Source organism: Hippocampus zosterae, chromosome 2 (genome assembly GCF_025434085.1).
Source record: "Hippocampus zosterae strain Florida chromosome 2, ASM2543408v3, whole genome shotgun sequence".
NCBI lineage: Eukaryota > Metazoa > Chordata > Actinopteri > Syngnathiformes > Syngnathidae > Hippocampus > Hippocampus zosterae.
The window spans coordinates 18,361,055-18,378,006 of NC_067452.1; the positions used below are offsets into that span (position 1 = coordinate 18,361,055).

Genomic DNA, 16,952 nt, shown 5'->3' on the forward strand with positions numbered 1-16,952 from the left:
TATAGGATTACAACACGCTCATTGGCCCAAGTGGTCTAACAGTATATGAAGTAGTCTTGGAGCTGACGCCAGTAGCTCAGTCTGAAAAGTGTTCTTGGGGACTGGAGGTTGACACGTTCAAGACCCAATGGGGGGGGGGGGGGGGGGGATGCATGGAAACACGTGTGATCAATTAGGCATGTAAAATTAAGACATGCAGTACATATATTCAAGCAAGAGCCAAACATGAAAAGTGAAATGTTCTCCCTGCATCTGTGTGACAGCAGTGCACACGTACACATAGCTTGCTGGTGTATCCTTCAGGAGTCCCTGACAACACTGTCATGAGCTTCCAATCCTTCTTGGGGAGCGCCAAACACCCAATGCAATTACTCGCTATAGCTGACTGCACCTGTACAACATAAATGAGAAGGCTACTTGGGGCTTTGTCACTTAAAGTATAGATTTAAAAGGGGGGGGGGGGGGGGTCCTGGCTAAGCTGCGGGCCTGTGGCATGGGCCTATTACAGCGCAATCAGTGTATGTGCGTGCGTGCGTGTGTGTGTTTGTGTGTGTGTGTGTGCGAGCGATTGAGAGAGAGGTTGCGCTTGCGTGTATGCGAGAGAGCACATACACTATATGAGCATTTCACTCCAAAACTACTTGACCTTGCACATACATAATCTGCTTGTTTTCACATCTGTTTTTTTTATTATTTTTTTTTTTGTAATGATTGTTTTGTGTCTGTGTCTGTTTACATGTGTGTATCCGTAGGTACGTTTATTTAAATATGGACCTACCTTTAGCAGGTGGAGTATATCAAAATCCTGTAATTTTGCATCACAAATGTCCAAGTGAATCAACTTCGTGAGAGATGCCAGAGCATCAAATATTTATGCATTGTCCATCGCACGGCCGGCAGGCAGTAGCACGTTCTGTTTTAATGATCACAAATTTAACTAAGCTCCAGTGGTATGACTATGTTTGACTTGGTGGGACTCTGGGATCCTGAGAACCCCCCAGTCTTGCATTTATGAATGCAGCTGCAGGTCAAAGTCTAATGAGGAAATTAACTTGCTTTTCTCCCATTTTGCTGAATGCAGAGTGTGTGTGGGGGGATCATATTTTTGGGAATTTTCATTACAGTTAATTTCTTCTTCGCTGAGAGTTTTGTTTTGGGAATTTAGTTAGCTTTATTTAGTTGTCGGAGCAAGTTTATTAGTTTTTATTAGCTTTATTTATTTATGTATGCATTTTATGGTTTTCCAAACACGCGTAAAAGTACATTATGACACAGTAACCTGAGAAGTGGTAGCGTGGTCGTTTCCCAACCCAGAGGTTGGTGGTTCGGTCCCTGGCCATTGCGATCATGTCCAAGTGTCCATGAGCAACATCCTGAACCTCCAGTTGGTCCTGATGCTATGTCATCAGTCGGTGAATGAGGTAACAGTGTAAAGCACTTTGAGAACCCGAGGTAGAAAAGCACTGAATAAGTGACAGCCTATTTATCATTCCCTGCTTGCACGTGGTTGAAAAAGGAGTAGGAGGAAGTACAAACATATCGAGTCCTACCTCCGTATAGTTATTAAGATATCCTTTATTTGTCCCACACTGGGGAAATTTACATTTCATTATTGGTATATCACAGTCTTTTGGAATATCTATATCCAAGCACAGTAATCCCTCATTAATCGCAGTTAATGCAACCAAAACCACACGCGATAAACGAAAATCAAAGCAAAGTAGCGAAACCTCCCGTATAGGTATATGTACATGTGTATGAGTATAAATAATATTTTTAAGGCCAAATGTAATGGTATACATGCATGTTTGTAGTAATTAACATTACTTAATGCTATACACTAATACTGTATGTTTAAACATGTATAAGTTAGGCTAGGTTAGTGTATGAATAACGAAATGTAGTAAACACATACAGTACATGTAGTACTGTATATGTTGCTCTATGTGATTCAGTTCTGTTGTTTTGCTGTTTTTCACGGCTTCTCGCTGACCTTTTGCGGACTCTTTGCGCCGTTTTCACATTTTCTTTTTTTTTTTTTAATGAATATGTTTGAAAAAATTTGCGATGCACCGCAAGAAACAAACCGTGAAATAGCGAGGGATCACTGTATACACAAAATAAAATGGACTCTACACAATAGCCTAGAGTACATATAATGTACTATAATACCACATTCAAATACCAATACCTATGTAACCGTATTTATGGATTTTCATGAATCACTAACCCCTCAATATAAAGGGTCTTACATTTCGTTTTACTAATAATACACTTTAAGCACTTATCTTCCCCATTGGAGGGGAATGTTCATATTTTGCGGTATCTGTGCTGACATATCGCATAAAAGCTCGAGTAATATGGAGTCATACTCCAGCTATTTCCATACCCTGTCTTCTCTGTAAATCTCTCCTCCCGCCCCAAATGTGTTTGTGTTGCATCTGCGATGTTTTGTTTTTAATTAGGTGAGATAACAATGGTAGCCCTAACCCAAACCACTGAATGACGTCACAAAGGTCAAATTTTAGCTACCATAATTAATTTTGTTCTTTTTTTTAACATGGATATACAGTAGAATCTGTCGCCTCCTTTGCAATCCAACGTGTTTCATAAACCCCAGCTGAAAAAATATTTTGGCCTTCTTAAGTCTGATGTTAATTTAATCATTGCATTATTGTTCTGAATATAAATATATCTGTGATTATGTTCATTACGGCAGGGAGAGGGAAATATATACATACTACATACACACTTGCACCTCTCCCTCATCTCACGTGTGCACGTTATTCGCACTGCACCCCCGAAATTATTGGCTCGTTTTAATAAGGCTATGGATTGTTTGAGAAATGGCACCACCGCACTCTTAATTATATTGAAGACCTTTTGTTTTATTTGTGACAAATGTCAGATTTCTGCTATTTACATCCCTCAACACCCATACGCCTGTGACGGGTTATTGATTCGACACAAGATGGATGACTGTGGCCGTGCAAGGGAGCTGAGTGTTAATTGAGCATTGTGTGGTACCTCTTGAGGCAAAGCAACACAATTGTTTCTGTGCTGCAGGTACGTTCCGATTTGAAACTCAAATTTCCCATTCATTGTCATTCATGGCACCCACATACATGTTTGCAACATTAGAGACGTAGAAAAGTATCGCTCTACTACTTTCTGTTTTTTATCTGTTGATAACTGCAGAGTAGAGCTCAGTTCATGCAGTCCTTGCAGTTCTTGCAGGCTGATGGTTGCTCTTGTCAAATAATTGTTTGGAAGCTTCTCGTGTCAGTTGGTATTCTGACCAATTTCCCTGATTTAAAGTTGTCACTTTAATCAGCCATCTCATTACCTCTGCATCCCACATCCTAGACGCATAATTTTCCCACGAGATGCACAGTTCCAATTAATGTGCATTTTTGGGACGCAAGGAAATTTCTTAGTCAAAGCAAAAAAAACCTACGGTAATTTTTTTTTTCCAGCAACGATTGAAATTTGACCAATGCCGCCATTGGTGTTTTGATCTCACGTGACTAGATTTCCGTTCTCGCGAGACGAGATTGGCGAGATCGGCCTTCCCCTCGCGGCAAGTAGACGATTGCCAAGTTGTGTAACGTTAAAACAAGTGTTGCAAACAGGTGTTGCGAAAGCTTATTGCGGAGATATCACAGAGTTTTGAATTTGAGAAAGCCTTGCATAATTGGAAGCACTGTAAAGAGAGGAGAATTTATGAACTAAAAGACTGAACCATGAGATGAAATAAGAACCTATTTCTCAGCAAATCTTGTATATCGGAATTATTTAAAATTTTGCAGCATTTATTATCAGAAATACACCTATTATCAATATATATTGTTGTTGTTTATGTTATGATCATATGTAATTGAATAAGTAGACCATTTCAGAATTTGAAATTTGGGACTCTCTAAAAGCATATTGGGACTCATACTTTTCTGATCAGCGCGTCACTGGGACTCGCAGGGCTCAAGCTGTAAAATTATCACTGTTTAATAATATGGGAGCAAGTATAGCTTGCTTTTTTTTAAATTTATTGTCAACATATATAACCAGTTGCACCACAACTGAGACTATTAAGTCAATAGCCAGCGGCAGGAGCAGGGATCATGAAGCGCGTCGGGAAGATATTGAAAAGTCTGTGTGGTTGGGTGAATGAGGCAAAGATTGCAGAGGGGAATAGGCAGGAAATGAGTGTAAAAACGGTAGGTGAGGGCTGGCAGAAGTTTGAACTGAACGGCATTTTGGATTCTCTCTGCAATAACGCGTTTCCCTTGACACATCCTGTCTGTGTCTAGATAGGAGATGTCACACTGCAAGGCTCATTTGCCTTTTGCTTGCTCATTACATCCAAATCAAACGTATTTCCTCCTCTGGGAAAGCTCCCCCCCACCCCCGCGCCGCCACTGTGGTTGTGTGTGCGCGCGAGTGCGTGCGCCGAATATGAGCCTTTCATTACCAACATGCCACTCGACTTTGCACACGTCCTGATGACAGATTGTATTTGGAAAGTTAGCGAAGCTGGTGTGATTTAGAACTGGGGGGCGACACTAAACACACTTGCATGAACACACACACACACACACACACACACGCACACACACACACATACACACACACTTTTCCTGCATATTCTCACCATGCTCGCGTATTGATACACCCAATCATTCATGTTCTCAAACCTGCTTTCGTTTTGATTTCTTCAATATGGTTCCATCTAATATTCGGCTTAGAGCAAAGGCAGTTTTGGCAAGATCTCAGTCAGCCCTTCTATGCCACAGCGAATATGAACCTCCATTTCCCCACAAAGAGAAGCCACTGGGTGGAATACGCTGCGATGACTCATTACAGCTTTCACGCCTGCACAAACGTGTACATCCACCTGTGCACATGCTCACTTGCATTTAGATTTTTTTTTTCCACACAAATCCACCCTACCCACCCGCAACATTGTTGCGGGCACTGAGAAAGGATTCCCTTTTGATTCAAACAATTGCAGATTTTGAGTGTCGTGTGAGTGCATACATGGTTGTTCTCTTCGGATGGCCATATCATTTTGTGGAGAAGCATTCCAGTGAGCCTGAGATGAATGAACCTTGATGAGGTTGAGAATGAGTCAGAACAGCAGCAAAAAGGCTGCAACGACGGGTGGTCTGCAGTTATGTTGTCCATAGGATTGGATCCAGGCCAAGGTCTGTGTGGTGGCTGTTGGCTGTCTGATGTCTTTTTCACATGTTATTTGGATGGCCAAGTTTGCAGATGAACTGGGAAGCCGCAGCGTGGGTTATGCCTTGAAGAACTCCCTCATCAACCACCATAAGCCCGCTGCGAGCATCAGCAAATGCCTAATGACCATGCGTCTCACGTGTGCAAGGCATCAGAAGGGCACAGTTATGAGGGCTTGTGCCCATCAGAATGAAATGAAAGAGGCCTTACTTATATGCTGTCAAAATTCCAACTCCTTGGAGATTTATGTCAGATTTCTTACTTGCTGCTGATGATGATTAATTGTTCATAACATAAAGTTGTCATCACCAGAAAACTCTTCTGCGCAAAGAAAACGTTCAAAAACGTCACTGGGTTCATGGATATGTCCTCTCTCTGAATCTCTGACACCTCATTGACTACATCATTGTCCGCTGCGAAGGCCGCTATGACGTGTTAACACAAGAACGATGTGCGGTGCATATGAATGCTGGACCAGCACTGCTTGATGCTTCATACCTATTTGCTAAATTCAGAAAAGGCAGAGAAGAAAAGACACATCCAAACAAAACTTTGAGCCTATTTTCTTTATTTGGCATTGACATGGGTCTCATATTTTCTAAATATGCAGCGAATCTTTAAGCTCTTCCATATAAAAGCACTTTTAAAGGGTCATAGTCGCCCACTATATTTAGTGTCACACTATCACCACAAACTGCTAAATGTAGTGAACTCTGCTAAAAACCATCATAAATTTAACATTCCTGACAAGTTTCACTGTTCCATCAGCTGAGGGTGCCTCGACTGAAACAAGAACCTATGAGTCTATTTTATGTCATCATTTTTTCTGACCTCATTTTGCCATGAAATGTTGCGTGTAAGCAGGAGTGACCAATCAATCAAACGCCACTGAACGGTCTGTGGACTGGTCCCAAGCCAACTGCAAGAGGTGCAGAGGGAAATGGGAAAAAACAACAACAAATATTTTTGCCTTCCTGTATTATCATATATTGTGTATGAGTGTACACAATGTAAGCATTCTGTCAGTTTCCCTTTCACACAGACAAAAAAAGCAAATAATTAAAAAGCAGGTCACCTTTTAACCTACAGTAGCGCATGACCCGCATCACAGGAAGTTGACCTCAACGGTCAGCAGCTTGCGATCAGAGTTGTGGAGATATATCTATTTTTTGTTTATTCTCATTTTTTCAAGTTTGTTTGATCTGCAATTCACCGATGGCATCGTTAAAAAAATGGGAATCTGGAGCACCAGGACAAGCATTTTAAAGTGGTGCATGCGAGCTATGATAGTCATGTTTCTACACTTAACACACTCCAAGAGTGCGTCCCTGCCTCCCTGTGTCAGTTTCTTACTGAGAAGTTTTCTTTTTCAAACGCTCACACTTATCTCATATCTCATCTATTCTTCTGTTTTGTTCATGTTAGGGTCCTTTATGGTTGTTGCTCATCGTGGGATGTGTGCACGTGCGATAACCAGTCGATCGCAGGAGTTTGGCTGTTTGAAAAGTTGATCTTTGGTAAAAAAAAAAAAAAAGGTTGGGGACACGCGTGCGTTTCGGTCCATCTGGGTTGCCTCATTCACATTACTTTTGGATGGTTAGCTGAGTGGAGGATGATATCAGTACAAGAAAAGGAGTGCCAGGATGTGGCCCAATCTGTTTGCGTATGTTTTCAGCAGTCTCTATGCAATGTACCTGAGTTCAGTGAAAGGACTTTAACCACAAAGTTCCACGTTTGGTGGCTAAAAATCACAAGTTTTGCAGTGAACATGCCCTCTGCCCTTGATCCACAGCTTTGAACCATCTCTGATCTTGGTGCGGGTCATGTACACGCTGCTTGTCTGACCCCAGCAGCTGCCCGCCGCCCACTCAATTAGCTTCTACAGCTCAAACCCAGTGAGGTCACCACCTTTTCTGTTTCTCCTTCATTTCCCATCCGACTTGCTGTGTCAGCCTTTCAAACAGGGTGAGAAACAAGCATTGGGACAGTGCACCGCAGTGCAATGAGAACATGAAAGAAATGGAGTCGGAAAAGTACAAGGCAATTTCACGAAACGGGTGGGGGATGGCCCATCATCTGGAGATTTGTGAGGTCATCATCCAGAGCCCGCAGATAGATTTCCTCGCGATATGAAACTCGGATGCAGAAACGCAGAAGAAGAACCCAAACAACCTTGCAGCATGAATTGTTCAAATGCTCATTGAGCTGAAGCGAACGAGAGTGCGCGTGCACGCGTGCATGTGTCTTTATGTGTGTTACTGGTTTTTGAGGGTTATCCCCCCCCCCCCCTCCTCAATTTTCACCTCTTCTTGATCCCAAAGTGAACACGCCAGCACATGGAAAATGGATTCCAATAATAGATTACTTCACATGCTTGCTCACCTTTCCCCCACTCACTCACATTTTCATTGATCGGACCTATTTGATATCCTCCCTTAGAATTTCTTTGCGGCTGATCTCGAAGCATCCGCTCTAATAACTCATCAGCACACGTGGCCAGTGAATCTCATTTGTCACTGTTGCTCAGGTCCCCTTGCAGCCAATCTGGGTGCAGCCCCAGTGCCCACAGCAATATGGAGGATCACCAAGTGAAGAAAGGACAGCACACTCATCTTTGCAGAGCAAATGATCTATAAAATCTGTAAAGCAATATAGGAGTTTATGAGCTATGGGTGCTTGAAATCAGAGTCAGTTCAACAATGCAACTTTCTCCCCACCTTTGTTTCCTCTTGTTCTAGTTCTTTTTATTTATTTTTTTTTCAGGATGTCTTGTTGTCAATTTATGTAGAATATATAGCGGGTTTGTTTATTGTATAAAATAAGGTTGTGGTCACCAGGCCACAGACAAGTACTCTAGCTATTCTCGTAGAGCTCATTTATCTCTCTTCTTGCCTCCAGTTTGTCCAGGTACAGAGAACAAGCTGAGCACCCTTTCAGACCTGGACCAGCAGTACCGCACCCTGAAGAAGCTCTACGAGAATTGTGAAGTTGTAATGGGCAACCTGGAGATAACCAGCATTGATCGGAACCGTAACCTCTCATTCCTCAAGGTAACCCAGTCGCTCAAAATGTCAACTATATTGATCTCCCCTGGAGAGAAACAAAGACAAAATCAACATGGCTTAGAGGTTTCAGAACCAGGCAGAGCAACAAATAGAACCGTGACAGCACATTGGCAAGAGAAACGGAGAAAATCTCCTCTACATCCCACATGCATATAGATAATGCACATGTAAGGGCACTGCATTAGTGCAGGAGTTGATAAATGGTCATTCTGCAAAGTACCTTATGGCTGAATGTCCATATCCAGGGATGAGAGTGGATAGTGATGAAAAAAGTGGAAGGGGCATGGCCGGGGCGGGGCCACTTACAAAAGTGGCACTAAAGATGCTGAAGATGGAGTGTATTCAATTTACACACTATTTGAAATTTGAACAGAAAAAAATCCCAAGATTGTTCACTACTCTTTCAAGTTAAAATGTGTGCAATTTTGCTTATGCGTTCCTGGTGAGCACCAACATGTCACTTCAAATTTGCTGCTCAAAATCAAAACTAAAAAAGGACACACATTCCCTGCCATATTTAAGATTTGTTCATGACTTGTTTTCATAAAGTGTTGTGTAAATGTGATAAAAAGCTGTTGATTCTTACCTCATACAGTGATAGTGAAGTCCCACACTGTTTACCAAAAATGGGTTATGAATGTATTTTATTATATAAAGTGGATGTCTATTTACAGTATCTACAACAAGATACAGTTTCATGAGGTAGAATTCTTTATTTTCTCTTCATTTTAAGCTTTTTAGGAAGGGCTAAAAGCTTATTGGTCCTCTCCGTCTTTTTCCACTCTCTTTTGAACCAACTCCTCTTGTTTTTACACATGCTCCAGGCTGTCGAAAAGCGCTTGAGATCGAGTAGTTACTTTTCAGTAGAAATGTCTGTTTTCGGTGTTTCACCGAGGTTGCGCGACTCTGTAAAGCTTTCCATCCTCTTGATTTTTTTTACAGATTTGGAACAATATAAAATAGGTCCACTTTGACTGGAAAAAAAGCGGAATTCTGTCAAAAAGCGGAAAAATCTCATCCCTGCATATCATTGAGCCTGTTCATCTCTGGAACTTTAGCATTCCCCAAAAGGAATATTCAGTGGCACTTTGGGCAGGGCTCACTGGTGCTGGTAATTACTTTTCTCAGTCAGGTAATCTGACTACAGTTACTTTGCGATGTTACAGTTTGTTATTGGAGAGCAATTAACAATGATGACAAGCAGTTTTTAGTAACCACATTGTCGCCGAGCATTCATGTAGTGATCATCATGATGTAGTGATCGTCATGTCGTGATGCCAATAACTGCCCCTCGGCCGTAGCAGTGCGTCCCACTTGACAATACTTGAATAGGAATCACACATTTTTCTAGCCCAGTTTTCACTCCTGTGAACATGGAACCAAACTAATAATTAACAAATAATAAAATACAGGAAGAGACACCATTCACAGAAAAAGACAACTAACGGTTGTACATTATAGAACACATAAGAAAGGATATTTAGTTTTGAGGCTTGAAGCATTCCTGGACTTGACAATTTGCATTCCCGTCTGGGGGAGCGGTGTCACATGCGCCATGTCACGATTCAGCCCCATGAAAAATAACAATAAAGGAAGGAGAAAGATTTGGGTTTTCAAGCTGTAGATGCCGTCCTTATTTTGAAAATATGCCAGCAAAATACATTTATTAAAGCCTCATAGTGCAGAAGTACAGGTTTCAATTCCGTGCCTGCATGGGTTTTCTCCAGGCACTCCGTTTTTTTGTCACATTCCAAAAACACGGCAGGTTAATGGAACACTCTAAATTGTCCCTAAGTGTGATTGTGAGTGCCAACGGTTGTTCGTCTATGCGTGCCCTGCGATTGGGTCGCGGGGCGTGCTTGAGTTTATCCCAGCTGTCTTCGGGCAGTCGTCAGGAGACACCCTGACGACTGCCAGAGTCACATGCGCCCCCTGGCATTGCACCATGGCCCCAGGAGGGTGCGCCCCACTATTGGAGAAGGACTGATTTATGGTATGACTGCTTTGTATTGACAGGGACCAAATTAATCTCCTACAACAAGATCCCACTGCATTTGATAAAATATAATTTGGGATTTAAAAATCATGGCAAGAACCGCTAAAGTATTCCATGCAGAGACTGGAAGTTTATTTTGTTTTCAGAATCGTCTGTATAAAAAGTGCTACACAAATAATTTGATTGCTGAGCCATAACTTCTAATAAAGCATTTTGTTTGAATGTTAATGATGAATAAACTGGAATTAAATGATGCAGATTACGTATTCGCATGCATATTCGCGTGCCAAGCATTTGCTTATAAACCGCAGCAATGGCTTGGAAAGTTCAAAATGAGACCCTTGTTGTTATAACACCATGGACAGAGGCACCGTGCCCGCATGTGTGTGCATGATTCACAAAGCTCAGCACCATGGACAGATAAATGTGTATGCCATCCGCTTCATGCTGTTTAATGAAGTGCGTGCAGTCTAATTACTGGGCCAACGCTATAAAATGCACACCATAAACAGTCCCATTAGGCTGAGCATCATTAGGGAAACAATTAGACATCTGGGGATTGTTAAGTGGATGTGAGGGGGGGTCAGGTCCCTGGAGTTTAGGTGTTTACTATGGCAACTATTTGCCACCATGACTTTGATACCACCGTTTGGCACTGACGTGTTTTTCTTATTAACAGTTTCCCCTTTATTGGATATAATTGGATTTTAACTTTTTAGGAGAGATCTTTATCTTCAGTCATAATTAATTAAAGCGTTGGTTACATTTGTTTGATCGTTAATTAGATGGTCGGTTGGTTAGGTCGGCAGATGCCGAAAAAACTATTGTCCGCCAATTATAATCTTCCAGTTAAATGAGCCAGATGCAAGCATACTTTTATTGAAAATGAAACTTTATTTGCTGAGGCTTATTGTCAAAACCAGTACCATGTTTATTGCATCAAAAAGCCAATCAATGGCGTTCCAAAACTGAGATAACTAGTTTCACTTTTTAATACTGTACCTTTTTGTAATATTTTCTACAAAACAGAGGGTGCTTATTTTCCATTTATAGCCACAGTCAGTGCATAAACTCCTTCAGATGAGAGTGCAGCCTCAATTGAGGGGTGGGGCTCTCGAGGAGTTAGTGAGGTGGCAATTCTACTGCAGACAAAAAACAGCAGCTGTGCTAAAAATTACAATCTTGAGATTGTGTGTGTGTATGTCTGTGTGTGTGTGTGTGTTGTGTGTGTGTGTGTGTGTGTGTGTGTGTGTGTGTGTGTGTGTGTGTGTGTGTGTGTGTGTGTGTGCGCATGTGTGTTGGGCAGTGGTTGTTTCTGTCACATCGATGCAGTGATGGAGCAGGTGAGAGCGATGGACAGGACAAAAGCTGACAGTTAGATAGATGGGATGGCACAGCGACCACTCCAGGTTGAAAGCGGATCCCTGACTTTCCCATCGTCCCCATCGACAGATTTATTTTGTTTCCCTGTCATTCTGGAAGATGATTCATGAATCTTTTTTAGGAGCTTATCGTGAAGCTTTACTCTATGCAGCGTGCAAAATAATATTGTAAAGATTGCATGTTTTTAATGTTCTAAGATACCAAAAAAATTAATGCAATTCATGTTGAACTGTTGGCGTAAAGGTCAAACAAAGATAAATAAGGTGGCTTTTAACCTGATACAGTGCCTTGAGATAGGAGTTTAATTTATTTTTGTGAGCACGTTCGTATCTCAAATGATTGTTTCCCCATTTCTATGAATTGAAATGCCAGCAATCTGTTCCTGCCTTACGGAAACACCTAACAGAAGATTTTGTAATTTTTTTTTCAAAATATGGTGACGGCTAAAATATTGTACTTCATAAAATAATACATCATACTAGAGGAATAATGTTTTTTTTTAATTGTTTGAGTTTTTTTTTATCAATTTGATCTGGGAACACAACAGGAAGATTAACAGTGTGTAGTGTTTGCCAGTTGTCTCATAGCAAGGCGACATAAATTCCCAAATATAATTCCTTAGGAAAAGACCATGTGAAAAGAACATGTGACCACGCTTTGCCAATTTTCAAAAGGGATCACAGAGCCTTCGGCTGGCATCACCCTTGATGTTAGTTGGCCACCGGCTGCCTGTCACTCAGAAGACTCAGAATGACCCATTTTCCCAGAAGAGAATCAGGGAGCTGCGCCAAGCGGCCCCTGTGGCCCCCCAACAGCTAATTGTGTCACCTATGCGGACGGACTCTTCATTATACTTCCATCAATTTGGCAGCCAGAGGTACGAAGCATACGGCAGGATGCCAAGGTTGTCTCAGAGAGTCCCGGGACCGGGCATGACTATGGATTACAACTAAGACACACACTTATACGCACAATATCATGTGCACCCCCTCTCATTTTGGCGCATATATACAAACACACACACACACTCACACACACATACACACATGCACACACACACACACACACACACACACACACACACACACACACACACACACAAACAAGCTGCTGTCGTGAAGAGGGATGGAGGACCCAGTCACTGAGGTGTGCGGGGTGTCGCATGCAGACAGCAACACTTTTCAGTCGTCTTATCTGCAGCAACCACCAGCCGAGAGTGACGTGGAGAAACAGATGACGTTTTCTCATGTCTGTGCACTGCTCAAAAGAGGCGAATCATTGAGGGAAATGTCTTCATCTGAAATCCTCCGTGCTTTTCTTAGACTGTAAATTAAGACTTGGAAATGTTTTCCTTTTCTATCCTGAGTGTTCTCATGAGAAAAGTTGGTGAGAGGGAGTAAGTAAGGTTACCGTTACTAAACCAATCCATCCATCCATTTTGTATGCCTCTTATCCTGTTTTGGGTCACAGCAGAGCAGGAGCCTTCGTATCCCACCTCATATCCTAAGTTAGCTGGAGGATTGGGCTAGAATCTCGCACCGATCTATTTTTGGGGATCCACCTCCGACCTGAGCGGACAGTATTCAATACCAAACAGCATGTTTTGACCCATGAAGTACTGCGACACATTCAACACAAAAAAGATCCACAAGATGATGTAAAAACCGTTCATAAACGTGCCTGATTTAATAAAACTGAAGCTGCTACCAAAGAAACATCACGTGCAATGCTGCTACGGACAGGTTACATGTGTTGTGTTCCTTGGCAACAGATATAATGCAGGAATCACAGGATTCATTTCTTAATAGTCATCTTGAATATGCTCCGCTCGTGACTAAAAATGAATGGATGTGTATTGATCTCCCCTGGACTGATCACCAGTTAATCCCATGACTGATACAACCATTCATACTCTGTTTCTCTCACTTGATTATTGGTGTGTCAACAAACAACATTTTTCTGGACTCGCACAAGTCATTGATCACGTCGAGATAAGTGCATCTGCTGGACATGTCGTGATTCAGCGCTGATCTGATACTGATGCTATCCATGCATTCTTTTAGTTCACGGTGAAGCAGTCGATTTCTACAAATATTTGAATGATCATGTCCTAGAAAACCTGTCTTGTGCCCCTCAATAATAAGTGTACTCGTCGCTCTGAGTGGAGGTATTTACAATGAGAGACTGAAATATGTTGCGGAGAGAGTTAGTGAGCAAACTAATCGCTTCTCTTCCTCCCCAACCCACCATCCAGCTCGCCACATGATTAATTTCTGTGTGCTCTCTGTAGAACAATGGCTGTCTCAGGGCCTCTTAACCAAATAATCATGGCATAATTGTGACCTGTGGCTGAAAGAGGGTGTGCTCACCGTTCAAATCCTACACTTTCATTAGACTCTGGACCAGCTGGGAGGCTTAGAAAAGGTTGGGACTATTGGCAGTCACCCAACCAGTGTTTGGCATTATTCTAACCGTTTTTGACAGCAAAATTTGCACCCTGCTTTCTCTAGTCAGAGTGCCCTGATGCATATTAATGTTTTGCAATTGTGGGGTTGTGTAAAAAACTGTGACAAACTTATTTTGTATTAATCCAGGATTCTGCACAACGTTTTTAAACCATTACACCTCTAGTCTCTGGAAAATAGAATGAAGTATAATAGAATGGAATTTGGCATTTGAGCAAAACTCCAACAAGGCTAAAATAGTAATAATAATAATAATAATAATAATAATATTTTTTAACAAAATCAGGTGGGTGTGTGAAACTGCCATACCGTTGTTGGCACTAATGCATTTACAAAGTGGATGCCAACTGCCCCAAACAGCAAACGTATATCACCACTGCTGGATATTAAGGTTCAGTGCTTCACATTTCCACATTGTAAATAACTTGTGGACGAATGGCCCTGAAGTTATACAATTAAGAATTTGATTTAGCGGTGCCCTCGCCTGACTTGTGTGCAGGCACTGAAAGCTCAGTTCCCACTCAATGGCTGTGCGAATGAGTGTGAATGGATGTTCTCTATATGTGCCCTGCAACGGACTGGCAACCAGTTCAGGGTGTAGTCTGCCTTTCGCCCGATGGCCGCTAGGATGGGCTCTGGCGCCCTTATGCTACCAGCTCACAGTAAAAGAGGCCAAAAGAGAATATCTGTCGGACCTTATTCAAGCTAACGTCACAACCCACACGCACTATTTAAAACGATAGATTCTGTACTCAAACCCCCTCTGCCTACTTGCTTGGATTCTTCACCCGAGATGTGCAACAGATTCCTTCAGTTTTTCATTGATAAGGTCTCTACAGCTAGGACTCCGTTCTCAAATACCGCATCTGACCCCTCTGTCCATGTTCCATGTTCAACTGTACTAAATTCTTTTGAAACTGTGTCCTTGGCGCTTTTGGAGGATGTAGTTTGCCACACGAAGCTATCTGGCTCCCCTTGCGACTCACTTCTTTCAGGAAGTTCTCCCGAGTGTTGGCGCATCGGTCTTGGATATCATCAAGAGCAGCCCCTCTTCTGGTGTAGTTCCCCAACAGTTTAAACATGCTGTGATCCAACCCTTGATCAAGAAACCTGGTCTTGATCCATGTCAAGTTTCAGGCCCATTTCCAATCTGCCTTTCATTTCCGAAATTCTGGAAAAAGTGGTGCACATGCAGTTTAAACTTTTCTTAGATGAACATAACATCTCGGAGGTCTTCCAGTCAGGTTTCAAGACGATGCATAGCACGGAGTCAGCCCTGTTACGCGTTTCTAATGACATCCTCCTGGCAAATGACTCTGGAGACCACGTGTGTCTGGTTTTATTGGACTTAACTGCAGCATTTGATACCGTGGATCACAGTATTCTGCTGACTCATTTGCAGCACTTGGTGGGCATTGGCGGCAGTGCTCTTGAGTGGTTTAGGTCCTATCTAGCTTACAGGACCTTTTGTGTCAGCCTTGGCTGCTCTGAGTCACGCACTGCTCCCCTGTCATGTGGTGTTCCACAGGGCTCAATTCTGGGGCCTCTGCTGTTCTCGCTGTATCTGCTCCCATTGGGTTCCATCTTAAGGAAACATGGTATTCCCTTCCACTGCTATGCAGATGACTGCTTTAGTCCCACTGAGCAAGAAAGACGCCTTCTCATTAAGGCCACTCCTATCCTGTCTGGAAGAAATCAAAATCTGGATGGCACAAAATTTCTTGAAATTCAACAAAAAGAAGACAGAGGTGATATTGTTTGGTCCCAGTGGCCCTTGTACATTCCATCCTGCAGACCTGGACCCCCTGTCTCCTTATCTTAAGTCAACAGTCTCAAACTTGGGCCTTAAACTGGACAGTGATTTCAAACTCGATCGGCAAATTGGTGCCGTTGTTAAATCCAGCTTCTTTCACCTGAGACAGCTGGCCAAAATAAAACCTCCTCTCACATGAACACTTTGAGACAGTAATTCATGCCTTTGTCAAATCCCGGCTCGATTACTGCAATGCCCTCTACTTTGGAGTTAGCCAGTCCTCCATTAAGCGCCTGAAGCTGGTCCAGAATGCCGCTGCTCGCCTCTTGACTGGTACTCGTAAGAGGGAGCACATAACTCCTACTCTGTCATCCCGTCACTGGTTCCCCATTCATTTTAGAGTTATTTTCAAGTTCCTCCTCTTTGTTTTCAAATCTCTGAATAATCTCGCGCCACCTTACCTCTCTGAGCTCATCCACCCCTACACACCTGCCCGGCGCCTCAGGTCTGTGGACCAGACATTATTAGAAGTACCACGGACTAAAATGAGGCTCAGAGGGGATCAAGCCTTTTCTGTTGCTGGTCCCTCTCTCTGGAATGACCTCCCACTGAACATTCGGCAAGCCTCCTCGCTGCCCATCTTCAAAACCCTCCTGAAAACTCACTTGTATTCTTTGGCATTTGACTCAGCATGACTTAGTTTTGTTCTTGGTTTTATTGTTTGGTGCTTTCTACCGCCTTTATTACCCATTTTTCTTACTGTTTATTGTGCATGTTAAATTGCTCCATGTACAGGACTTTGTATGCAGCGATGGCTGTTTGAAAGTTCTCTATAAATACTGTTGACTTGACTTGACATGACTTATGCCCCTGAACAGGATGAAGCGGTGTTGAAAATGGCTGGAAAAGAAAATGGACCAAAGTGAACTTTACATATCTGGTGTGACATTATGCTAAATTAGAAGTATTTGTTATGTTTTTCTTTGACTTATGGAAAACTAATTCCAAAAGAAAGGCCACTCTCCATGAGAAGTGAGAAGAGAGAAGAATACAGT

The 16,952-nt window shown here is 42.4% G+C and overlaps 1 protein-coding gene across 3 annotated transcripts in view; it reads left to right on the top strand.

Annotated features, from left to right (window-relative positions):
* LOC127595818 (receptor tyrosine-protein kinase erbB-4-like) overlaps nt 1-16,952 on the top strand; it is a 177,729-nt gene that overhangs the window by 69,347 nt on the left and 91,430 nt on the right. For all 3 annotated transcript variants that reach the window (XM_052057674.1, XM_052057673.1, XM_052057675.1), the window contains exon 2: nt 8,134-8,285. In XM_052057674.1, the coding sequence (XP_051913634.1) occupies nt 8,134-8,285 (152 nt within the window). The remainder of the gene's footprint in view (nt 1-8,133; nt 8,286-16,952) is intronic.